Consider the following 23,865-nt stretch of genomic DNA (forward strand, 5'->3'; position numbering starts at 1 on the left):
CCGACTAAGCCAAATGTTTCGAGTTTAATGTACTTTTAGCAGCGAACATTCACATCCCAACTGTGGTTTGCTTTAGGTTGATTTTCGTTTCAGTGACCTGAGGGGGAGGGAACACGTTGAGCCACTTTCAGCTTTTCCTGGAATCTGCCTCTTGCTGAAAGCAGGGTTGCAGGTTGGGCCCCCTGTTGTTGCAGTGTTCACGTGGTATACACAAAGTTTAGAATGTTGCAATAAAAGTAGCGCATGAGATTAAGGTAAACTCAAAATTCTGAAGCTGCTTTTATTGTAATAAATTTAATAGGCAAGTAGACTTTACATGAACAGGCAGGATGTGTTAGATTACACTCTGGAATCTCCAGGAGAGTTAGTGGAAAAAGTTTGATCAGAAAAGCTGAAAAGACAACTGTAGGTAATGAACTTTTTAAGATACTGTTGGTAGCACTGCAGAGTGGAACATATTACTGTAATATTTATGTAGACAGACAGATAGATACTGTGTTATAAATTCCTGCACCACAGAGTTCAGCAAAGACTTTGACAGACATTTTCAATTATTAAATCAAATCGCTGTGTTCATATATAAGATTTTTCTTCAGAAGGACAAGAAGTGAAATAAGTGAATGTGTTATCTTTCCCATGTAATGATTAACAGATGAGTCTAGTTGTGGTTTTGTTTTTCAGTTGCAGAACATTGCTTCTCCTGTCTTTCTTACGGCAAAAGCTTGTGAGCTTCTAAGTCCATCCTGAAAGAAACTTTCTCCCTTTCCAAGGAGAATGCTTTCTCAAGCAGATAGTTAATGAGGAGGACACACTTACCTGCATCAGAATTTCTGCAGAGAACAGTGTTTAATTTCATTTTTAGTAAAGAAACACTGCAAAAAGTTTCCTATCAAGTACAGCTCATCCAGAATAGGAAAGAGTGTAGTGAAATTTATATGTCACACATTTTCCTGTCTGATCATGGTAATGATGGACTTTATTGACTAGACAGAAATATGGTAATTTGGGGGAAAAGGGATGGTTGTGCTGTTTCCTGATTTAGACAGCTGATACTAGTGATTACACAAACCACGTCTCATCTTCTCAGCCTTCCTCAATGTGTGGCTTCAATACATTGCAGGGTAATAACTTCAGCCTCAGCCAGGAACAGGTCCTATCAAAATAGGGGAGAGTTATGAATTAGTATCAACTGGAGTGGATGAAAGATGGAGCTGGGGCAAACAGGTTAACACAGGGGTGACACAACTTGTTGGACAAAGTTCTGAATGACTTGCGGAAAAGTGCATTATAAAATAAGGTTTTGCTTACCCAAATTTATTACTCATATCTCATTGAATATAATTTTTGCAGTTTTTAGGCAGGAGGTCAGGTCATTGAGGGACCTTCCTCCTGGGAATGTTCACTGCTAGGCATGGATAGTGCTTGCATAAAATGCAAGTGGATCACACACAAGATTAAATACGCCGTAGAAAGATGCAGAGAGGGTTGGTAACAGGATAGGCAGGATGTTTGCACAACACAAGGTGACTTTATTTTGTGTGGGGATTATAATTTTAGCTCCATTTTTAAAATTGTACATAAAATTTCTGTGAGGTAAGATTAATACACCAAAGGAACTGATATAATATGGTTAAGGGAATTAGATATGTGATTGTTATTTTTCTAATGCTAATGGTGAAAATAAGAAGTTTAACCTTCAAATCCTAGTTTGAAGCTGTAGCCAATTGTTGACTGTACAAATTTCTTGTTAAATTATCTGATTAGCATTCAGGTTTTAAACTGGGAAATTCCAGGATATTAATTTACAGTGTAATTTCAGGTGTTTTCCTCCTAAAATGGAGCAAGAAGTAAAAGAACAAATTTCTAGTAATTTTGTTACAATTTTTTAAGCCAAATACTTTGCTTTTGATTGGTGCCTGGAGAATATAACCTGTCCCTGCAAGATCTTTAAAGCAGGATTTTCTGTAGTGCCCATCCCTATCTTAAATATATCCCTCTTACAGCCATTAGAGTCTCCTAACTGATGCCATGCTACATGTGAGTACTGTCAGAAACATCACACTTTATTTTCTGTTTCTTTCTTTGAACCTAGTACAATCAAAAGTCAAAGTCAACAGATTTTGGTGAGTTTTAAATGGAACCAACAATTTTTAACATGTTTAGCCACTTAAGACAAATTTAGGCAACTGAAAACGATGCACAGACCCTCCCTGCAGTAAATCCACCCTGAAGACTGCTTTTCAGGCCTTGAACATTAACTTGGCCCATACAAAGTGAACATAACCAACTGACCAGAATAAAACTGAAGTTCAAGCTTGAAATACGAACTCTTGCAATCAATCAGAACTCTGATGATAGTCTCTGGATTAGAATGCCACTTGTCACCATAGCAGAAGTAGGAATTTCATAAAATCATGGAATCTTTAAGTTGGAAAAGACCTCTAAGATCGTTGAATCCAACCATTAGCTGAACACTGCGAAGTCCACCACTAAACCAGGTCCCTAAGTGCCACATCTGCATGTCTTTTAAATACCTCTGGAGATGGTGATTCAACCACATCCCTGAGCAGCCTATTCCAATGCTTGACAGCCCTTTTGATGAAGAAATCTTTGCTTCCCTGGTGCAACTTGTGGCTCGTTTCCTTTTGTCCTAATTTCAGCAGCTAGCCTCAGGATTTAGTAGGCTGGTTTTATCCTACCTCTCAGGCACTGTTGCTCTCTGTACTTAAATATAGTACTTCTAGTGGGTGGAGAGCCTCTGCTTGTGCATGTTCTTGTCTGAACATACATGGGAAATACGTGGTGCAGCAATTGCTGCTCCATGCACATCTCGTTGTGTTTCGTGCAGCACCTGAGCCAAAACATTCCTGACCCTGGCTGGAGAGGGATAAGTTCAATGACCCAGTTGAAGCATGCAGATGATGATGAGAATAAACAGTCCTTTAGCAGTGCTGGCAGGAGGATAAATTGCACAGCAGACACACATGTCATTGTCAATGATCTCTGAGGTTACTTTCTTCCAAGCCCGTTCATCACAAGCTACTCCTCAAGTCTCTTGCCAGCTGTTGTTCCTGCCCCTTCAGGTCTGCTGACACAGTTCACCAATTTTTCCACTGAGTTTTGCCAAAAATGGTCCAGATCATGAAAATTCACCTTTTCAAAATGTTTCACCTAGCCTGGGGCAACTTCTTCATCAGTTCAGCTGCAGGTAAAGATCTGTGTCTGACACACTGCAGACATTGTCATGGCCTGTTGGCCTCAGGTATGGCATTTTTGTAAAAGGGTGAAGGCATCATCCATCCCATGTAACCTTCACTTTCCTGCCTAAAAGACCTGCAGAAAAGGGCCTTAGCCAAAAAGCTGTCCTGAAATGCTGCACACTCTTGCACTGCCCCACCACAAATTTCATCTTTGGACACCTGAATTTCATAAATGGCAGAATGTAGGAAACCAGGTGTGATCCAATTCCTGTTGATCCCCACACTGGCCCCAGATCCTGCAGCTGGGCATGCCATGGCTCCGCTTTGGCAACAGTCTCAAAGACACCTGCTTTGTTCACTTCATTTATGAAATTAATGAGGAGGAAAAGAGCAACAGACTTGTCAAGAAAGAGCCCAGTGATGTATAATGATACTGTAATCATCTTTAAGCTGGGAGGTAACTTGCACATGACCCTTGAAGCAATGCACAAGTCACTACCTTATTTAGAATTGATGAGGCTGTTGAATTTTTCTGTTCAGCCAGTAGATCTCTGGGTTTTCAGCAGGAGCATTTCTGGGGTGTCTGATGTTTGTGATAAAATTACACAGTTGTTCTTAGTGAGCTGTTGGTTTTTTATGCGTTTTATGAATATAAAGTTGTCATGAGAATAGAGTCAGGATTTGAAAATAAAGAACTTTAATGACAGCCATGCTTTTAGAGAGGCTGCCTATCATCATCATGAGGATCAAAATTTTTCCTTATTATTTCAAGTAAAATACTAGGAATTTAAACCAGTAGCTGTTTTTTTCCTCTACCAGCTGGGTGTATTTGAAATTTCAGCAACTGTCTTTCCCTCTGTGGTTTAAAATGCAAAACTGTGGCAGTTTCATGAAGGAAGCAGTAGCTGTGCAGAGTCCATGAGGACACGCCCTGTCAGCTCAGCCGGAGTTTGTGCAGTATAGGGTCTGCAGGTGGGGCACAGGTGGGTGTCCCTCCTCTGGACACTTATCACAGAGACAACACACCTCCCTGGTCTCTCCTGTTGTCTGTGCAGGTGCTGGCACCTGTCCCCAGGCTTTGTGACTGCCAGCAGTTGTGTCACCCACGGATGATGCCACTAAATCCATGTAACACTAAACTGGAGGGATGAATTAAGTCCAGACATAAACAACCTCATTTTATAGGAGCACGTGAGTGAAGCGGACACACAGTTACTGCCACAAGGACACTGGCTGTGTCCCTGTGTTTGTAAAAGCCTGTTTGACCACACTAGGATCAACAGAGGAGAACGTGTCTGCCTAACTCCACAGGGCACTGCCCAGTGCTGGACTAACAGGGATAAGTTCCTTTGTGGACTTTGGGCATTGCTTTCTTGATGGGGCCCCGAGCTGCCTTTGCCCTGGGACAAGGGACATCACCATTTGGCCCTGCATTGTTGTTGATCAAGGTGTGGTATTTCTACTTAATAAAATACCTGCCTCAGTTAATCAGCCTGCTCACAGTATGCTTTAGGTCAGTCATTGCCAACACAGTAAGCTTGCCATTTAATATTCTGGGATGTGGGGAAAAAAGTACCTTAAAAGAGAAGGCAGTTAATGTTTTGGGCAACAACTATTTACACCTTTCCTACTGGCAGCAGAGGAGTTTCACAAGCAAGGTGAAGTGAAATTTGAATGGTTTCAGTGAAACATATATGTCTGTGAGCTCACCTGTGCAAGGAAGAGTCCTTGGAAGAGAGGACTGAGGGGCTTGTACGCCTCACTCCTGGGAGGCTGGTAAGCTTCACTCCTGGTAGGCTGGCGGATGTTAGCATCCATCTAACTTGGTGTGAACAATCAAGCAGGATTTACCTTTTTCTAAAAAGAAGCCAAGAACTTGTTTCAGTCCTGATAGTGAGTCATTGAAAACTTGGCTGTCTCCAAAACACAAGCTTTCTTGTTAAAAATATATTTGTCTGTCTCTCTTTTTTCATATCTATGTTATCAAGATCAGGCATGCCTTCCTCCTCAGAGTCTAGAAACCAAGCACTTATATTTCACAAGACACTGCATTTTAATGGAGATTATATTTTTGCCTTTTCTAGCATTAATCTCACTTATTGGATGCTGGAAATCAGTTTGGCTTTATTAAGGCCACTAGACCCATATTACCAGCCCTTGCCTTGTGTAGACCTGCAACACAGGATAGCAGGCTTTCATGACCAGTTTACTATTGACTTAAAAAATGCACAAACAAGTTTGAACACTTTGGAAACTGGTATTTTCAAAAACTGTTTTCTTAAGAGGGATTGCATTTCAGTCTGAAAAGGGTAAAATTGTGTTGGTAGCCCATTTTGAAAAGCAGTAACAGCAGAAGAGAAGAGATTTCAGACCAGACAGCCTGTGCACTTTCTCATCAAGCTACAGATGATCACTGATGATAAATGTTCTGGTAACATTTATCAAGGTGTTTATTGAATGAACTTAGTGAAGGTGTTGATTGTATAACATGGCAATGAACAAGTTGTTAAGTGTGTATTTGGTTACAAAAATTAGGGCTCTATGGGCTCTATAACTTTCTTAGGTAGTAGTTACTTATGAAATCCAGCTCTATGTAGCTGCACAGGAAAAAAACCCCAAACTACATTTGATCATGAATCTTGATTTAAAATAAATTACATAGTGATAAATGCATTTTAGGTTCATAAGAAATTTTTAATTATGCACTATAACAATGGTGTATGGCAGTGTCTGCAGCAAAGGTGGCCAGCAGCACTTGGAAACAGCTTCAGGTACAACTTGTAAAATGAGAAATCATCTTGCTGGTACAATGCAAAGTGCTGGAGAACATGCAATCACCTGCATGGCCATTGAATTACCAACTGGTTTCTGGGGTCAGGGGAGATTGGTTCATCTACCCTCACTCCACAAACCCAGTAGTCATCTGTATCTTTCCAGACTATAGCCCCAGGAAGAGAGCCCTGCAGATAACAGAGATAGAGAGACTTATTTTCAAACAGGTGGTTTGAATGGAATTGGTAATTTTTTAACTTAGCCAAACTTGGGGTGATAAGTACTTGACTTGCCAACAGGTGGCTCATGTAAAGGTAATGATTATTTCCCACCAAAGTGTTTGTATTACCAACTTTGTTTTATTCCAAGAAAGGTGAAGTTAGACTTCTAGGAACAAATTGTCAAGTGAAAAATGAAGCTGTTCTACTCTGCCTTAACTTTCTTAATTATTTCAGATAATTCCCAGGAATAAAATTAAAATGTCTAACTGGTAAAGGGTAATATTTGAATCTGAGAGAAATGTGTATCAACAACAGTTCAAGAACCTATCCATGATAGATCTGGCTTCAAAGGAATTGTGTTTAGTAAAGTATTACCTGAGCAACAGCTTCACTTTTACTGCCCTCCACTTTCTTTATCTTCTCCTCTGCTCTCCATATTTTTAAATTAAAATGACTCAAAAGCATCAGCATGCAGCACTCCCAGCCCAAAAACATGTGCAGGATCAGGTCCTACCACAGACCAAAGCTCAGAGGTCTGGTTTCCCAATCCTAAATGCATTTAGGAGATGAACAGGCTCAACAGTGTTTGCCCTGGCTTGTGCAGAGGCACCTCTGGTTATAGACCAGCACCATTCTGGACAGATCAGGAGCTTTACTGAAAGAAATCTGAGGTGCTGATGTTACTAGGATTTTAATGGATTTTGTGAACCATACAAATCAGACGTTGGTCCCTAAAATTTGTGCCATATTTTTGTGAACTTGGCCTTGCTGCACTAATGAAAAATCTTCCTTGGTGGTCACCAATGCAATTATGGGACAGAGAGAAACTTGTGTCTCACTGAATAAGAAAACTGTATAGAATAAATAAATCTCTCTGAAGCTTTGTCTTTTTTTATTTAAAATAAAAAATAACCCTGTCAAACCCATCTATTGGGAACATTTCTTACAGTGGTTTGCAGTGTCCTACAAGGGTCAGTGTATTTTGACAGTTTCATCAACAGACTGGTGATGAATGCAAGTCATGACAAATAAATCAGTGAAGGAAAGGCTGATGGAGTTGTAAAACACAATGGGGAGGAGCCAATTGTGTAACATTCAATAGGTGGGATCTACTCAAAAGGCAGTTGGGACAGGGCTGAATGCAAGGTTGGGCCATTCAGAGTAACAAACACAAGTCATGCCTGTATGTGGGAAATAACCAGAGAAAGTAGTGCTTCTATAAGGGATTTGAGGTTAGAATTGAAAAAACCCACCCATTCCATGTGATTTGCTAGTCAGAAGGTGTGAAGAAACAGGCTTTGGCCAGACAGAAACTTGGGGAGAAGAAGGAGGGATGATCTTCATCCCTGTATATAGCAAAGGTGAAAAAGGCTGAAGCTCTAGAGAACTGTCCAAAGACCAAAACCCAATAATTTTAGGTGAAAAAATGACTAATTGTGAGCTTAGCCTGCAGTTTCAAAAGAGAGAGTTGTGTCATGATTAAGTGACTTAAATATCACTACAAGGCATAAGCAGAGGTCTTGAAAGACTCATTAGTCTATCTAATCCTATCTGGAAGCAAAAGCCAGAGAAATTCTCATGAGAAATACTGCACACTTGCTTGTATGATGGAGTGGTTAGCAAAGAAGCCATACAGGGATGTGTGGTCCACAGCTCTCTGATTCCTTACAGCCAAGGTCCTTGTGAAAGATACAATTTACTCACATAAATGCTATAGCACCTAATGTGCAAATAACACTAAAATGTAATGGTCCATGTCATATACAATCACTTGTATTAAATTGTCTGGTGGACCACTGCAGCTTTAAAAGTCGATGAACTAACTACTCTCAGAGTCCAAGGTGTCTTATTTAATTGTGCTCAGAAAGAAAGCCCACTGTCTTGCAGTTTTGGTTGTTAGCATGGTTATTTCCTGTATGTCTACATTTCCTGCTCTCTGTCTCTGTTCAAATGCAGAATAAAGTTTCTGAGATTTGCCTTCCTCTTGCAGACTTGCAGTGCTGTGCTTGGTTTAAAGCACAGCCTCTCATAAAGGAGGCTGTGCTGCTCTTTAGCTTTTGTCAAGTCCTGCTGTATTAGTGGAAGAGACAAACACATCAGACATTGTAACACAAGCAGTAGGCAACTCAGAAGCTTGTCAGATCACTCTTTGCACAGAAGAACAAGAATTGTCCCCCCACCCCCACTGCTAAAGTGTATTTCTTATTTCCTACTTGACAGTTATTGCAGAGGTCTAGAGGAGCAAGGGGTTGTTATCAAATGGAAACTGTCTGGTGCTTCTCATGCATTTTCCACCTTTCACCATGGAATATGGCACCTGGTACTTGTGCTGTTCAGGAGTAAATGGATTAACTGATGAGTGACTGAGAGGGAGGAGAAGGCTCTGTAGGGTACCTCTGTCTTCCTGTCAGTATCTTCTCTCTCTCAATTCTGTGTAATCTCCTTCCTACCATTTCAAAGAGGTCTTGAGATTTTGAGGTACTTGATGGCATCCATTCATGTGCCTTTGGTGTCCTGTGACAGCAGCTCTTGATGCCTGGGATGTGTGGGCAGGTGATCCTTGACCATTCCCTCAAAGAGGAGCTTTGCTTATGTCCAGGATGCACTGTCCCTGCAGTATCACTCTTCAGGCTGGTGTGGCTTGTTCCTCTGTTTTTCTGCAGCCTTAGTCCCAGTTTGAAAAACAAACTTGCAGGACAACTACAGGAAAATGAAAGAGAGAGGTGAAATTCTCATGGTAGCTAGTAGCTTTTAACAAGTTCCTTCCTTCTTCATTTGCCCAGGTTTTATCGCGCTGTGAATGAGTTTGACACCATGACTGCTGAGGATTCCACTGCAAGGATGAGCAATGATTCCACTAATGTGGCCACCACAAAAGTCCCTGAAGGTGTCGCCGGTGCCCCCAACGAGTCAGCTCTGCTGGCCCTCATGGCCCGCACTGGATACAGCATGATCCAGGAGAACGGGCAGCGCAAGTACGGAGGCCCTCCTCCCGGCTGGGAGGGCCTGCACCCTCCTCGGGGCTGCGAAGTCTTTGTGGGCAAAATCCCACGCGACGTCTACGAGGATGAGCTCGTCCCCGTCTTCGAGTCTGTGGGCCGCATCTACGAGATGCGCCTGATGATGGACTTCGATGGGAAGAACCGCGGCTACGCCTTCGTGATGTACACGCAGAAGCACGAGGCGAAGCGCGCCGTCAGGGAGCTGAACAACTATGAGATCCGCCCCGGCAGGCTGCTGGGTGTCTGCTGCAGCGTGGATAACTGCCGACTCTTCATTGGAGGCATTCCCAAGATGAAGAAGAGAGAGGAGATCCTGGAAGAGATTGCCAAGGTAACAGAAGGCGTGCTGGATGTCATCGTGTATGCCAGCGCCGCAGACAAGATGAAGAACAGAGGCTTTGCCTTTGTGGAGTATGAGAGCCACCGAGCAGCAGCCATGGCCAGGAGAAAACTCATGCCAGGAAGGATCCAGCTGTGGGGACATCAAATTGCTGTTGACTGGGCAGAACCAGAGATAGATGTGGATGAAGATGTCATGGAGACTGTTAAAATCTTATATGTGAGGAATTTAATGATTGAGACCACAGAGGACACCATTAAAAAGGTGTTTGGTCAGTTCAACCCTGGCTGTGTAGAGAGAGTGAAAAAAATACGTGATTACGCCTTTGTGCACTTTACAACCAGGGAAGATGCCATTCATGCCATGAACAACCTTAATGGTGTTGAACTAGAGGGCTCGTGCCTGGAGGTTACCTTGGCCAAGCCAGTAGACAAGGAGCAATACACTCGCTACCAGAAAGCAGCCAAAGGAGGGGCTGCAGCAACCTCCGAAGTAACTCAGCAACCTAACTATGTTTACTCTTGTGATCCATACACACTAGCATACTATGGATATCCATACAATGCCTTGATCGGGCCCAACAGAGATTACTTTGTGAAAGGTTAGTAAGCACAATTAGGGGATGTGATGGGCAGGTTTGATCTTAGGCTGATGCCAGAGGTCTGCCTCAGCCAAAGGACAGCTAGCGCCGCACAATTTTTTCTTAATACTCTTGTATAGGCCTTTTTGTCATATTCCTGTTGGGTCTTACTTTAGTTTATGACTACACAAAGCGTGTTTATCTATAAATAACTGCAAATGTACAAGATCGTATGAGAGAGGTATCAAATATATAGGGTTAAGAATAGGTGAAAACCAAGCATGGGATGGGGAACAGAGGGGTCTGAGTTTTAGGAGTGATGTACTAAGTCTAAGGATTCCATCATCTGATGTCTCTTTTCAAAGAGCTGGATCCTATGACAGAGTGCTCTGGAGGCATGGGTATGGTGACCTATCCAAAGGGAAGGAGGTTAGGGAAAACCTTAGTCAGGAGTTCTCTAGGTGTCATTTACCTTCCACGTTAAAATGACAGCAGTGCTGTCCTTCATAAAGTCATTTGAGAACTACAAGCAGAAAGAATCATGTGAGTGAAAAATAATTCTTTTATTATGTATGCCTTAATTAATTATTGGTTACAGTCATTAAAAATTAACCAAAAATCACTTATTCATAAAAAAACCCTAACACCTATAAATGGTATTATAATTGCAATTATCCTGTACTTACAGGAATTAGAGTTTCCTGACATTTGATGTGTATTTCCATAGAAGAAGCAATTTAGCATAAATATATTCTTAAGGTACCCACATAAACCAAGAAGTATTTTTAACACTAGTAGTTCACGAATTTCAGCTTCTTCTCAATTTCCAGATAAGTACTTGCAATGAATTGTGACAGAGTTGAGTAACAGTCTAAATATTCGATTAGACCATCATAAAGCACATCAATACTGCAGTGTTCAAAGTACTGTTATAGCACAAGTGGAATCAACTAAGATTAATAAAGGCAATATTTTTGGAAATGGGTTATATGCACCTTATAAACTAGGAGAGAAAACAATTAAACAACATAAGTGAAAATATATGCAGTCATGGGACAAAGTGGATTAAAGGGCAGGTGTGACCTTGTGCCATCTTGGCAGAGTCCCATTGCAGCCAGTTGACAAGTTGGGCCTCCTCTGGAGGACAGCTGAAAGCAGAAGCTGTTCCTGATGCACAGAAATCAGCCAGAGGATCCCCTCACTCTCTACTGACTGCATTGAACCTGTAACACTTGCCACAAGAGTTCCATCAATTTAAATGAACAGTTAATATATGCTCACAAACATCAAAAGCTAAGCAAGCATAGGCTTACTGGATGCTTCTTGGGCACTTTTGTTTTCCTAAGCAGGATCACTAAGACTCAATCATGCTGACTTAAGCAGCCACATTTCTAAACGCAAGCCTCCAGATTTCAGCCTGGGGTCACTCGTGCTCCCCACAGGGATGTCACTCTCCATTATTCACCATGTTCTGTGTTGTTATCATAAGCAGGCAGCATACGAGGCAGAGGGCGAGGTGCAGCTGGCAACAGAGCTCCGGGTCCCAGGGGCTCCTACCTGGGGGGATACTCCGCCGGCCGTGGAATCTACAGCAGGTACCATGAAGGCAAAGGAAAACAGCAAGAGAAAGGATTTGAACTGGTTCCCAACCTGGAGTTACCTGCAGTCAATCCAGTGGCCATTAAGCCTGGTGCAGGTTAGTATGTGTAAGGAGGGGAGGAAAGGGCAGCCCCCACTCCAAGCACATGAGGACCCCTCTAGGGCCAGTCCACAACTGCAACTGCAACAATGGGGGTGGCCCCAGGGCTGGGGCTCAGTGCTCCCTTGTGCTGAGTGCCTCCTGGCCCTGGCCAGACTTTCTTCACACAAGAGACACAGCGGGATAGGGGACACAAATATCTGGGAGTTCTTCAGGTCAAAGTAAAAAGGACTAAAGCAACTCCCACTCCTCCTCTCACCTTTTCCATTTGTTTAGGAGGAAGCAGACTTTCCTCTCCTTCTAGTCCTGGAAACCAGAACATGGTGACTAAAATCAATCTTCCTCTCTTTTAATGTCTTCGATGCTAATTTCACTTTGGGAGATTCCTATCCTAGATTTCCAGCCAGGCTGGAGCCCTGTCCTGTTTAGTCCATCTTGCTCCAGTGGTACGAGGCTGAGAAAAGGATCTGGGGCTTTCCCATTGCAGGAAAGTCCCTGGGTGAGGCCAGCTCCTCCATCTCCATCAGTGGCATGGGTTGGGAGCGAGCAGGGAGCCCTCAGGGTCCATCTTTGCAGCTGTGCAGTGCCTACAGGAGTGCTTACATCTCTGCTGGGCTCTGATGGGCCAGTCCAAAGTCTGGGGCAGGGATTGCCCCCTTCTGCTGCTTTGTCAACTGAGTACCCAACCCTTGCCATTCCCAAGTGACCAAGAGGAAAGCTGGAGCTCTGCAATTCCTCAAGATCCTCTTTGGAAAGATTTTTATTTGAAAAAGTAGCCTGAGGAAGATGGTCCTTGAAGGGGATGGGGACCCCATCCTGAAGTCCTGATGCTTTCTCTCCATTTTTCTTTCCAAGTAAACTGTAGATGGCAAAGTGTAAGCATTGCTTAATAATAGAGCTATTGTGGTTTCCCAAAACATGTTTCATTTTATGTCAGTGAAAATTACAGCTTGCATCTATTGAAGTCTCTGAAGAGTTCCTCATAACAGCAGGATGAGACAATATCAGAAGTCTAGAGACAATGGAAGGCTGTTAAGATTAAAGCTGGAGAAAGATCAGACTTCCTGAGAAAACTGCCCACTCACCACCAGAAAATATTACCGCTATGTGTGTTTGCAAAGATACTTTAGGAATTCCAGGTATTACTAAAGGATGCTTGAAAAGTGAGCTTGGAAATGCGTGTTTATTAGTGGTGTCTATATTTCATTCCACTGCCAAACAAAAGCTTAAAGCTCAAGTCAAAATGTTTCTACACTTGAAGCATGTTGAGATTCAGATTTTTTTTTATCAGACCTTCCTGTATCGTATGGCTCCAGCACAGCCTCTGAACACAGCAGCACCTGGTATGTTTTCCCCAGTCAGATCAGCTGATCTAATAAGAGGTACCACACACAAGAGTTACCTGTGTTATTAAGAGGGTATGACTTTGAAAACACATTACCAGAACAGAGGAGTAGAAATGTACTGACTGCTAAGTTTCCTGCCTACTGTTTAGACCAACCTTAAAGCTCATGACTTTGCAAATAGCTGGAATACTCCTGGGAGGTCACCCCAATACCCCAGATGCCTGCTACTGTTTTTCTGCCAGAAGTTATTGCAGAATGTATCATGTGAGCTCTTTGCCTTGGTGAGAAATTATCCAGGATATTTAAACCAGAGATAAAACCAGTTTGACCTGACTGGGTGGACTCTGTGTAAAAGAAGAACTGGAAGACCTCATGAGTTGGGGGTTTCTGCTTGAGGAAACAGTGATAGTCCACCGGTGGAAGACACCTTTCTGCCTGAAAGATATCTGATCAGCTTCCTCGTGCAGTCTCCAGGATCAGAGCAAGAGTACTGCTTTCTGTCACTTCCTTCCACCAGGCATAACTGCACACTTTAACATTACAAAGTTTCCTTGCACAGAAATTACCCTGTGTACATATTAGGCTTCATTTCTGGCTTAGTAGCTGCACCTCCCATAAGTGCCAAAGCCACCTCTTAGTCATCTACTATTTATCAATTACTTTGTTTTCCTTGTGAATAACCTTACTGCTAAAAAGCTCACAAGATGAACAGGGAAGTGTGCAATATGAGACAATGATGGAAATCATAGCATCATAGAATGGTTTCTATTGGAAGGGACCTTAAAGATCATCTAATTCAACACCCCTGTCATGGGCAGAGATGTCTTAAACTAGATCAGGTCACTCAAAGACCTTTCCAATCTGAACTTGAACACTTCCAACAATGAGCCACACAAAACTTCTCTGGACAACCAGACCAGTGTCTCATCACCTTCATTACAGAGTATTCCTTTCTTCTGATCAGCCTCTTTTCAGTTTAACCCTGTTACCCCTTGTCCTATCACTACAGGCTTACCATAAAGTCTTTCTTATAGGCCCCCTTTAAGTACTGAAAAGCTCCAGTAGAGGTCTTTATCCCAGAGGCATCTTTTCTTCAGGCTGAACAACCCCAGCTCTCTCAGACTGACTTAGCAGAGGTGCTCCATCTCCTTTAACATGGTCTGAACCTGCCCTGCTCTGACAGGTTCACATCCTTCTTGTACTGGGGGCTCCAGAACTGGATGCAGCACTCCAGGTGGAGTCTCACCTGAGCAGAATAGAGGGGCAGAATCACCTCCCTCAACCTGCTGGCCACACCGCTTTTGGTCCAGCCCAGAATACAGCTGGTGTTTCTGGGCTACAGGTGCACCTTGCCAGGCCACGTGCCATTATTGTGATTACTGGGAATGTTCAGCAAAGAATGTTTCTTCCCTAAGCAAGCCATGAAGCTCCGTTTTGGACGATGTACAAACTCACTATCCCAAACACTATTATTGTGACCAGAGCCCTTTGTCTGAAAGACCATGGCTCTAATTACATCATGTTGTCCAATTTTGGTATGAGTGAGAATTCCCTAAAGAGAAGTTTGTTTGGTTTTTTTTTAATGTCATTAAGTAGATTGATCCTGTAGCAGACAGGTTGGATAAAACATATTTAGCCAAGCTAGTCCTGAGAAATGCTAGTGAAAGAGCTCATGTTTTCACAGGGTTGGCCAAAGGATGGCATGTAAAGCAGCCCCATTGCTGCCTGTAACTTCTGCAGTACAAGCCACAACTTTCTGTCCTGGAGCAGCTCTTCCTATGGCAGCTACATATTCCTTGATGTCAACAGCTGGAACAGGCACCTCACTGGAACATTACATGCTCTTACCCCTTGTGCTTGGGCCACACTCTCAGGCAGAGGGAAGGACAGCAGTGGTCAGAAGGGGTTGTGTAAATCTGAGTCACAGCTCCCAGTCCCCAGGAAGACTCTGGCCCTAGGATATTCATGGCAGGAGCAGGGGGGAAAATGCTGGACCAAACAGCACTGAGCCTGTCACGGTGCATCATCTATGGTGCTCCCATGCATGGGGGAGAAGAGGTGCCCCAAGTCCCCTGCCTGCACAGAAGGATACGTCCCTGCTAAGAGCAGCACAGGATCACTGCTGGAGAGTTGGCACAGCTAGGAGGGAGAGTCTGTGACAAGAGGTCCTGCAAACTCTCTCCCGATGTATCTGATGTGTCTGGTCTCTCCTAGTGGCCATCCCTGCCATTGGTGCCCAGTACTCCATGTTCCAGGCCGCACCACCAGCCAAGATGATGGAAGATGGCAAAATCCACACTGTTGAGCACATCATCAACCCTATAGCTGTCCAGCAGGACCCAGCTAGTGCAGCAGCTGCCGCAGCAGCCGCAGCCGCAGCTGTAATACCGGCTGTCTCAACACCTCCTCCCTTCCAGGTGAGCTCAGCGCAGCAATCCTGCTTCCCATACACCCTGCTATGCATACCCAGGGTCGGGGGAAAGCCCAGTCTCTTGCCCTGCTTCCATTCAGGACAGGCTCTTGAGGATGTCACAGTGCCCAAGAGCCCCAAAGTTCATCTGACCTGTCTTAGATATCTGCACTTTGGGCCGTTGCTTTCCCCACTGGGGGGGACCCAAATTTGAGGGGGGCATAATTCTCAGTCAACAGGGCACGTACTGCCTACCCTCTCCATTACCTCCTTCCCTTCTCGGGGTTTTGCCATTCAGGGCATGGGCGTGGGATGTCACAACAAAGAACATTTTTTGAGGTCTGGACCCTTTCCTTCCAGGGCCGCCCCATCACACCGGTGTACACCATGACTCCCAGCGTGCAGCGGATCCCTGCCGCCGGGATTTACGGGACAAGTTACGTGCCCTTTGCGGCGCCTGCCGCGGCCACAGCGACAATAGCCACGCTACAGAAGAACGCTGCCGCTGCCGCTGCCGCCTACGGGGGGTACGCCGGCTACATCCCGCCGGCATTCCCAGCCGCCACCATCCAGGTGCCCATCCACGACGTCTACCAGACGTACTGAAACTGTCGGCAGAGGAGCGTGGTGTCGAAACACACGCGGAAGGAACTCTTTACTATTTATGAAGAAAGAACTGTCTGCGAAAGAGTAAACACGCGGGCTTGGTAAAACAATGCAGAAAGTGAAGAATGTCATAGAAAAACATGTTTGAAATATTTTCTATGCTTGAAGTTTTCACTAACTTTTGTAGGCTATTTTTAAAAATGTAACATGCCTTTATTCATACATTTCCAAAGGACCTCGGTGCATCCAGCCCACCACTGACATGCATTTATATGCACTGCAGTAGGGTTGCATAGGGTCTTTTTTTTTTTTTTTAGCAGTTATATTTTCAATATATTTGTGGTATGAAGGTTATTTTTTAGTAATTTCTGCACTCCAGAGATGTCTATTTTGTAGTGCCTTTAATAATATATCAGCTATATATTAAAAAGCACACCTGAGCAGCTAGGGAAAGTTTTAACAATATATTTTGAAGAGTATATTCAATATTTAAAGAATACATACCTTAGTTTTTTTTGTTTTGTTTTGTTTTTTAAGAAGAAAACAACAAGTATCTTATTTAAAAATTATACTGGAAAGTGCAATTTAAAAAATGTGCAAGACCTCTGCATTTTTTTCTGGCATTAATACAATCTGCTCATTCTCATTTGAAATCACAAGTAACTAATATTGTCTGTTTGGAAGAAAGAGAAAAGAAAAAAGCCTCCTCACACATACCTCTTCACAGTGTGATTTGCAGGCTTGCTTTTAGCTAAAGAAAGGATCCAAGTTTTCCTTAGCAACTGGATTTTCTATTTATTGAAGCTACTTGTAGTTGCAGCACGTACAGAAACGAGTAGCTGACGTTTCACGTGAGGTGTCTTGACTTAGAACTTCATCCAGTATAAAGCCAAGGCTTTTTCTCAATGCTCTTCATTTTATTCTTTGAAGTATATGTTGTAGTGACTGAGAACGTGTGTTGCTGTTAGCAAGAGTAGCCACGCTCTTGCCAAGAGGATGTGCAGCATTATTTACTCATTGCTCCATCATGTTCCATGAGAAATTTCAAAGGTACTAGGGGTGGTAGTGATACTGGAATTACTGAAATGGGGCTAGCCTCCCTCCCAGCCTCTCTTCCACTCTTAATTCCCCTTCTCCACAACTGGAGTTGTACATGCACATCAGGGGTGGGAGTGATTAGACCCAATGATTTTAAGACATAGAGCTTGTAAATATCTTTTAATATACATTTTTAAAGTCATTTTATGTTGCAAATTTACATGGTATGTGGTTTGCCACAAAACAAAAACCTTTTATTGCAATGTTATAAAAAAGTTTGTTTTATTAAGAAGTAAATATATTCTTGCAGTGTTTTGTGGCCTGTTTAAAGGCTTTTATTTAGTAGTGCAGTGAATGTAAAATAGAGTAAAATGGTAAAAAATATCTTGCCCTTTATATGAAGTGCATCAGCTCTACAAACACAAGTCTGGTGACAAAAGGTGAGAAGCAGGGAGTCAGTAAACAATGTTCCTTTACTTTTTGAGGTATAACCAAAGGGGTTTCGCATTGGCCATATTTTGACAACTGAACCACTTCCAGACCGCATTGAGCTCATTTAAGTGACCTTTTTAATACACTGCTTTTTCTTGCCTCAAAATTGAGCAGCTGTATTTTAGGTGCTCTTGCTCACACAAGCTGAGCTCCCCTCGACCCTGTCAACCCATTAGCAAAAGCACTGTGAGGTTACCCATTAGGTTGGACTCTGCCCCTCCACACCCCTTCCCAGGAAACTTTTATTGTCTGTACCTGCACATCTGAAAGCACACCCAGACCTCAGCCCCAAGGTCCTGCCCTCGTGTAGGGCGAGAGAGGAGGAGATCTGGGCAAAGCCCGAGGGACAAGCCCCCAGCCAGAGTCCAGCACTGCCTCCTCCAGCCTAAGGTCTTACATGGCTCAACACTAAACGCCAGTGTGTAACCTTGGGCAGTGCCCAAACAGCCCTGGGGCCAGGAAAAGGCACTCCAGTGGTCTGGGCCTCTGCTAGCCTCTTCCAGCCCCACGCCACGGCTGACCCCAGAGGAGAGAGGAAGGGTGATGGCTCCCTTCCCACTAATCCTCTCCCTGCCAACAGGACAAGGGACCTGCTGCTCACAGAGATGGCAGGAAGAGAAAGGAGCCAATGAGGGAAAACCGTGAGGTGTCCCCAGCCAACAGTGGGTGCTGTCCATGCCAGGGTAGTAGCAGGCAGTACCCAGGGATGGAGGCAGGACCCAGGCATGCAGGCAGCCAAGTCATGCTGAGCCTCCTGCCCATGGCTGTCTTGATATTTACTTCTAAACCATTTCATATACACTACTACTGAGGTAAGTCTTAATAACTTGAAATGTGAACATCTTTAGGTTAAGAACAAACTATTCTAAGAAAAAAAAGTATATATATAAAAAAAAAAAAAAAACAAAGCTAGTGTGCCTTATTCTCAAAAGAGCTGATATTTTAGATATTTTATTGTATCTCTCTTCTCTGTATTGTCAGAAGCCTCTGAGTTTATTTAGTTCTTGCTCCATTTATGGTACATTTCTAGGATGTAGTGAATAAAGCATTCTTTAAAAACAGAGACTGTTAACTTCATTGCAACATCCCACTCCGCCAAGGCTGTGCTCCCCTCCAAGCTGGGAAGAGGGTTTTCAGGGCAGGAGGGAAGCAGGGCACTACAGCCAGCATCCCTGCAGGCTCCTGCAGGAAGAGGAGATGAACTGTCCCACTGACTCCTCTGTCCCACCACCTGCAGAGGACAGTGACCCTCCCAGCATGCACACTGGACATCTCTCCATCCTTCCAGCATCCTCTGAACAACCTAAATCTCTCCAGTTTAGAGTCCGCGCCTAGATGTGGATGGAGCTGGAGCTAATATCTCTCTGTGCTTGCCATCCACCCAGTGCACAAATTCCTGTATCTCTCTTGTATGTCCTCACTGCCAGGCAGGAGCACTGGGAACTGGCTCATCCTTTTCATTTCAGCATGCTCCATGCTTCAAAGACACAGAAAGCTAAGCTGCACCTCATTAGCAGTGTTCTAGACTTCCTGGCTGTTTCCTTAGTGTAAATATACCTGGAGAAAATTTGCTGCAAATACCAAGTCTGTGGAGAGGAGAAGTCTGAGGCACTAGTCCTGGCTAAGCAGAGAGGTCCCAGTTGCTGGAATATATAAAATCTCACAACTACCTACAAGAAAGAGTGGAAGGAGAAACCTTCCAAAAGGGAACTATCAGGAGTAACCCACTTAGTTGGTGAGGGAAAGGCTGCGGAATTTGTCTAACTTTATTTTAGTAAAGCCTTTGACACTGTCTCTCACAATATTCTCCTGGAGAAACTGGCTTCCCATGGCATGAAGGAGCACAGCGTTCACTAGGTAAAAAGCTGTCTGAATGGCCAAGCCCAGAGCTACACCCATGGATGGAGTTACATCCAGCTGACAGCCAGTCAAGAGCAGTGTTCTCCAGGTCTCAGTACTGGGGCCAGTCCTGTTAAATGTCTTTGTTGATGACCTGAACAAAGGGACTGAGTGCCCATCAGTCACCAAGTCGGGTGGGAGTGTTGACCTGCTCGTGGGCAGGAAGGCTCTGCAGAAGGACCTGGACAGGCTGGATCCATGGGCCAAGGCCAACACTATGAGGTTCAACAAGGCCAAGTGCCAGGTCCTGCACTTGGGTCACAACAAGCCCAGGCAGTGCCACAGGCTGGGGCAGAGTGGCTGGAAAGCTGCCCAGTGGAAAAGGAGCTGGGAGCACCGGCTGAGAGCTGCTGAACATGAGCCAGGGTGTGCCCAGGTGACCAATGGCATCCTGGCCTGTGTCAGAAATAGTGTGGCCAGCAGGACCAGGGCAGTGACTGTTCCCCCGGTACCCAACACTGACACATCTCAAATCCTGTGTCCAGTTCTGGACCCCTCACAACGGGAAGGACATTGAGGGGCTGGAGCATGTCCAGAGAAGGGCAACAGAGCTGGGGAAGGTTCTGGAGCACAAGGCTTATGGGGAGCAGCTGAGGGAGCTGGAGGTGTTTAGCCTGGAGGAAAGGAGGCTACATGAGACCTGATCACACTCTACAACTGCCTGAAAGGAGGTTGTAACCAGGTGGGAGTTGTTCTCTTCTCCCAATTAACAAGTGACAGGGCGACGGGAAATGGCCTGAAGATGTGCCAGGTAAGATTTAGATTGGATATTAGGAAAAACTTCTTCACTGAAAGGGTGGTCAAGCATTGGAAAGGCTGCCCAAGGAAGTGGAAGAATCCAAGGAAGTGGCAGAATCACGATTCCCTGGTAGTGTTAACAAAGTATATGGGTGTGGCACCTGGGGACATGGTTTACTCGGGGACATGGCAGTGCTAGGTTAGCAGAATTCAGTGATTTCAAAGGTATTTTCCAGCCTTAATGATTCAATAATTCACTTGGATGAGAAAGAAACCACCAGCAAACCCCAGCTCTTTATAGTTTAAACATGAGGCGTGACCTTCACAAAGAGCAATGTTTTCCAAATGAGATGAACTGTGCCACATTGAAATGTTTCTGCTCTTTCTTTTTTCCCTTTACCCAAGCTACCCAAGATTAAAATTAATCTACACAACTTTTTCTAAACATACACTTTACAAGATTCTTTCTTTATTTTTCTAGACTGTTGGTTTACAAAACTGTCTTCAGTTTTGTAAGATCTTAATTAATTATTAACTCATTGTAAGGTTGAAATATGCAAGTCACTCTCAGGATATTAACATAAGCAATGCCAGAGAAATGCAATTGTGCTTTCGAGATGACCTTGCTGCCTTCGGAATGTCAGGAGCTCTGCTGAGGCCTTGGGCACAGTGACAACTCAGAATGCTGGGATCAAGATGATCCCATTCCTTTTTTGAATGTCTTTCTTCACGGTCTTGAAGAACAGGTGTGTTCTTCCCTGGCTGGCATCACCCTAAAAAACATGCTAAAAACCAGCTTTAGCTTTCTTCAGGAAACACCATCCAGTAGCACAACTGTGATACAACTATTACATGAACTGATTTAGAAGAAATTCAAGTTCACCACTCTGATATGGCAACATCTCATCTATAAAAACACTCAGAGTATATGTAAAAAGCATTTTTCATACAAACAAAAAAGGTAGATGCAGTACTTCATCCCCTTTTCTGTGGCTGGTGTTACACCCCTAACACTTCTGGTCTGAACGAGTCCTGAGCATTTACAGGACTCTCTGCTCCCTGGATGCCAATCAGCCACAAAACTGGCCCATCATGCTGACCTGTAAAATAAATAAACCCAAGACCTACATTGTAACAAGAGAAACTACCTCTGCTGTGCATCTAAAAGCCAGCAATATTCAGGTTTTATGCTTCAGTGTGTCAATTAAACGCTGAATCACACTTGACTGAGTTTTAGAGCCAAGTCCTGCCTGGCAGCAAAATGGTCAGCACAGTGTTGCAGGGAGAAGCTGCAAGCTAGGGAACAAAAAAATGGTAGCTTTGTGGCACCAAGTCCCTCCCTTTTTGGCACAAAGACAGGCTGTGCCATGCAATTATGATTGTTCAAGTTGCCAAAGAGGAAAGAGACAACGGAAAGTTTTAGAAATTTGGAACTGTAGAAGTATTTCCACATGAAGTATTTTCTGTCAAGCTGATGAATTAGATCAGATTTTTTTTTCCTTCAGCCAGAAGACAAGAACTGGAGTTCACTTGGTTCCTAATCAAAGATAGAAGTTCTGTCTCACAGTCCTCACTCAGGCAAAACTGTAAATCCTGTGCATGGGAGGCAACCAGTCAAGGACTGTCTGCACCAGAAAACTTTACAGGGAAAAACGCTCAGGTGTGCTCAGCTTTGTCCCACATGTACCAAATGCCTGTGTCTTCCCACCATAGTGTCAGATGTCTTTGTCTAAACAGGCTGTGTCAGCTGTCAGACATCTCCATCTAACAGACTGTGAAAGTTAAAACTCTGCCCCACAGTGGGCCCTGGGGCTTCACCTCCTCTGACCAGGGCTCCCCACAGCCACCCTTCCCCAGGGCATTTGGAGACACACCATCACAAACCTGGTGCTCACCCTGTCTGCTCCTGTGCTTCTGCATACAGCTGGTTTGTGGGGTGGTGGCTGCCCTGGAGGGAGCTGGGTCACTTTTCATGTTTTGGCTGACACCATAGTACTTTTACTGTGAAGAAAAATATGCTTTTGTTCTTTTTTGTTTTTCACCTCTTTACAAACACACGCACGTAATTTCTGCCAGCCAGGTTGCACTTTGAGCCCATCCTTGCATGTTTTTGCAATGTCACAAAAGCTCATCATAGCTCAGCCACTGCCTGCAATCTGTGCACCGGTGGGAAGCAGGAAAGCCACAAGTAAGCCCAAAGATCTTCATGAAGCATGAAATAAACCCCGGCAAACAGCCTACACAACCCACAGAAGTGACCTCAAGCTAACCAGCAGAGAGAAAAATGCACTTAAGTCAGTCAGAGGCAAAACACCCTACACTTAAAGCAGGTCCTTTGTTCCAAATCTTTGAAGCAATAACTACAATAAGCAATTCTCACTCCTGTTACAAATCCATAGGTTGTGGGCCAAGGTGTCTTCCAAAGGGCATGTAAGGACTAGGGATTACTTATTAAAGTTGTTATGCATGCATTGGCCCTGCACAGGGCATCCTTAGCTTCTTGAGCCTTTGACATTTCAGATGCTGTCCCTTGCAGGAGGCTTTCTGGCCATGTGGATGAGCTAAGTATTCCCTTAAAGCTTGCCTTCACTCCAGTAGATGGATCCTTTGGCTCATCAGCCTTTGTGCAGGACACAGAGGGACACGATCCTAGTCAGCAGCTGCAATGCTGGCATCCAGGCAGCAATGGGGCAGCTAACAAGGGCCTGGCAGAGCACTGGAGCACTGAAGCTGCTTCCACCATAGCGAACATAAGCTGCTGCTTGTGGGAAAAGAAGTCATGGAAGTCTGCTGTAATTTGTAGCTGGGAAGAAAAATCAAGTCCTGTATAGCACTGTACTGTCTCTGAGTCCCAAAGTCCTCCACACCCATGACCCTTAGGAGCCAAATTCCCAAATGCTGATTCAAACCCCCACCTGCATTCTGCCAGGCAGGTGTTCACCAGGTTCAGCCAGCTCGCCTTTGCCTGAGCCCCCTGCCTGGGTCTGCAAACACCCCAAAAACACAGGGACCTGCACTGCTCTTTCCACAAAAGGCTACCTGGTGTATGAGGGTCTCACCTCACATTTCTGGACCCACTCCTTGCAGCTCATCTGGGGTTTTGAGACACTCTTAGATGAAGTGAGTGTCTCAAAACATTCATTACACACCTTGGCTTTTGTATGAGTTTTTTTTCAGACTGTTCTTTTTGGATTTGGGACTAGGACAGCACCAAGGTCTAAAATTATTAGATTTAAGGATAATAAATGGTATTTTAAACTTACATTAAAAGAAAAAAAATCTGCCTCCTGAGAAAATGAACTTCCTTGTCTTTCTGTGACATCTTTGTGAGCGATAGGAGGGCAGGGAGAACACGGAAATGTACAACACTTGGCACTGGCTACACCTCAAACTAGTATTTCAACATTTTACAATCAACTTTGGCCATGTGACCTATGTGGAAAGATAAACTGAGATGTTTAATCCTATTTTTCTTGTCTTTTTTTTTTCAACAGAAGGAAGTGAATTTCATGTGGTTGTTGT

At 44.0% G+C, this 23,865-nt stretch overlaps 1 protein-coding gene across 6 annotated transcripts in view; it reads left to right on the forward strand.

Annotated features, from left to right (window-relative positions):
* Positions 1-18,767, forward strand: part of RBM47 (RNA binding motif protein 47) — a 76,029-nt gene extending 57,262 nt beyond the window's left edge. For 5 of the 6 annotated variants that reach the window (XM_018925814.3, XM_018925808.3, XM_018925818.3 and 2 more), the window contains 4 exons: positions 8,977-10,136; positions 11,605-11,811; positions 15,375-15,577; positions 15,931-18,767. In XM_018925814.3, the coding sequence (XP_018781359.1) occupies positions 9,008-10,136; positions 11,605-11,811; positions 15,375-15,577; positions 15,931-16,176 (1,785 nt within the window). In that variant the 5' untranslated portion in view covers positions 8,977-9,007 and the 3' untranslated portion in view covers positions 16,177-18,767. The remainder of the gene's footprint in view (positions 1-8,976; positions 10,137-11,604; positions 11,812-15,374; positions 15,578-15,930) is intronic. The other variant, XM_018925800.3, reaches the window with a different exon arrangement.
* Positions 18,768-23,865: the final 5,098 nt, after the last annotated feature.

This window comes from Serinus canaria, chromosome 4 (genome assembly GCF_022539315.1).
Source record: "Serinus canaria isolate serCan28SL12 chromosome 4, serCan2020, whole genome shotgun sequence".
Taxonomy (NCBI): domain Eukaryota; kingdom Metazoa; phylum Chordata; class Aves; order Passeriformes; family Fringillidae; genus Serinus; species Serinus canaria.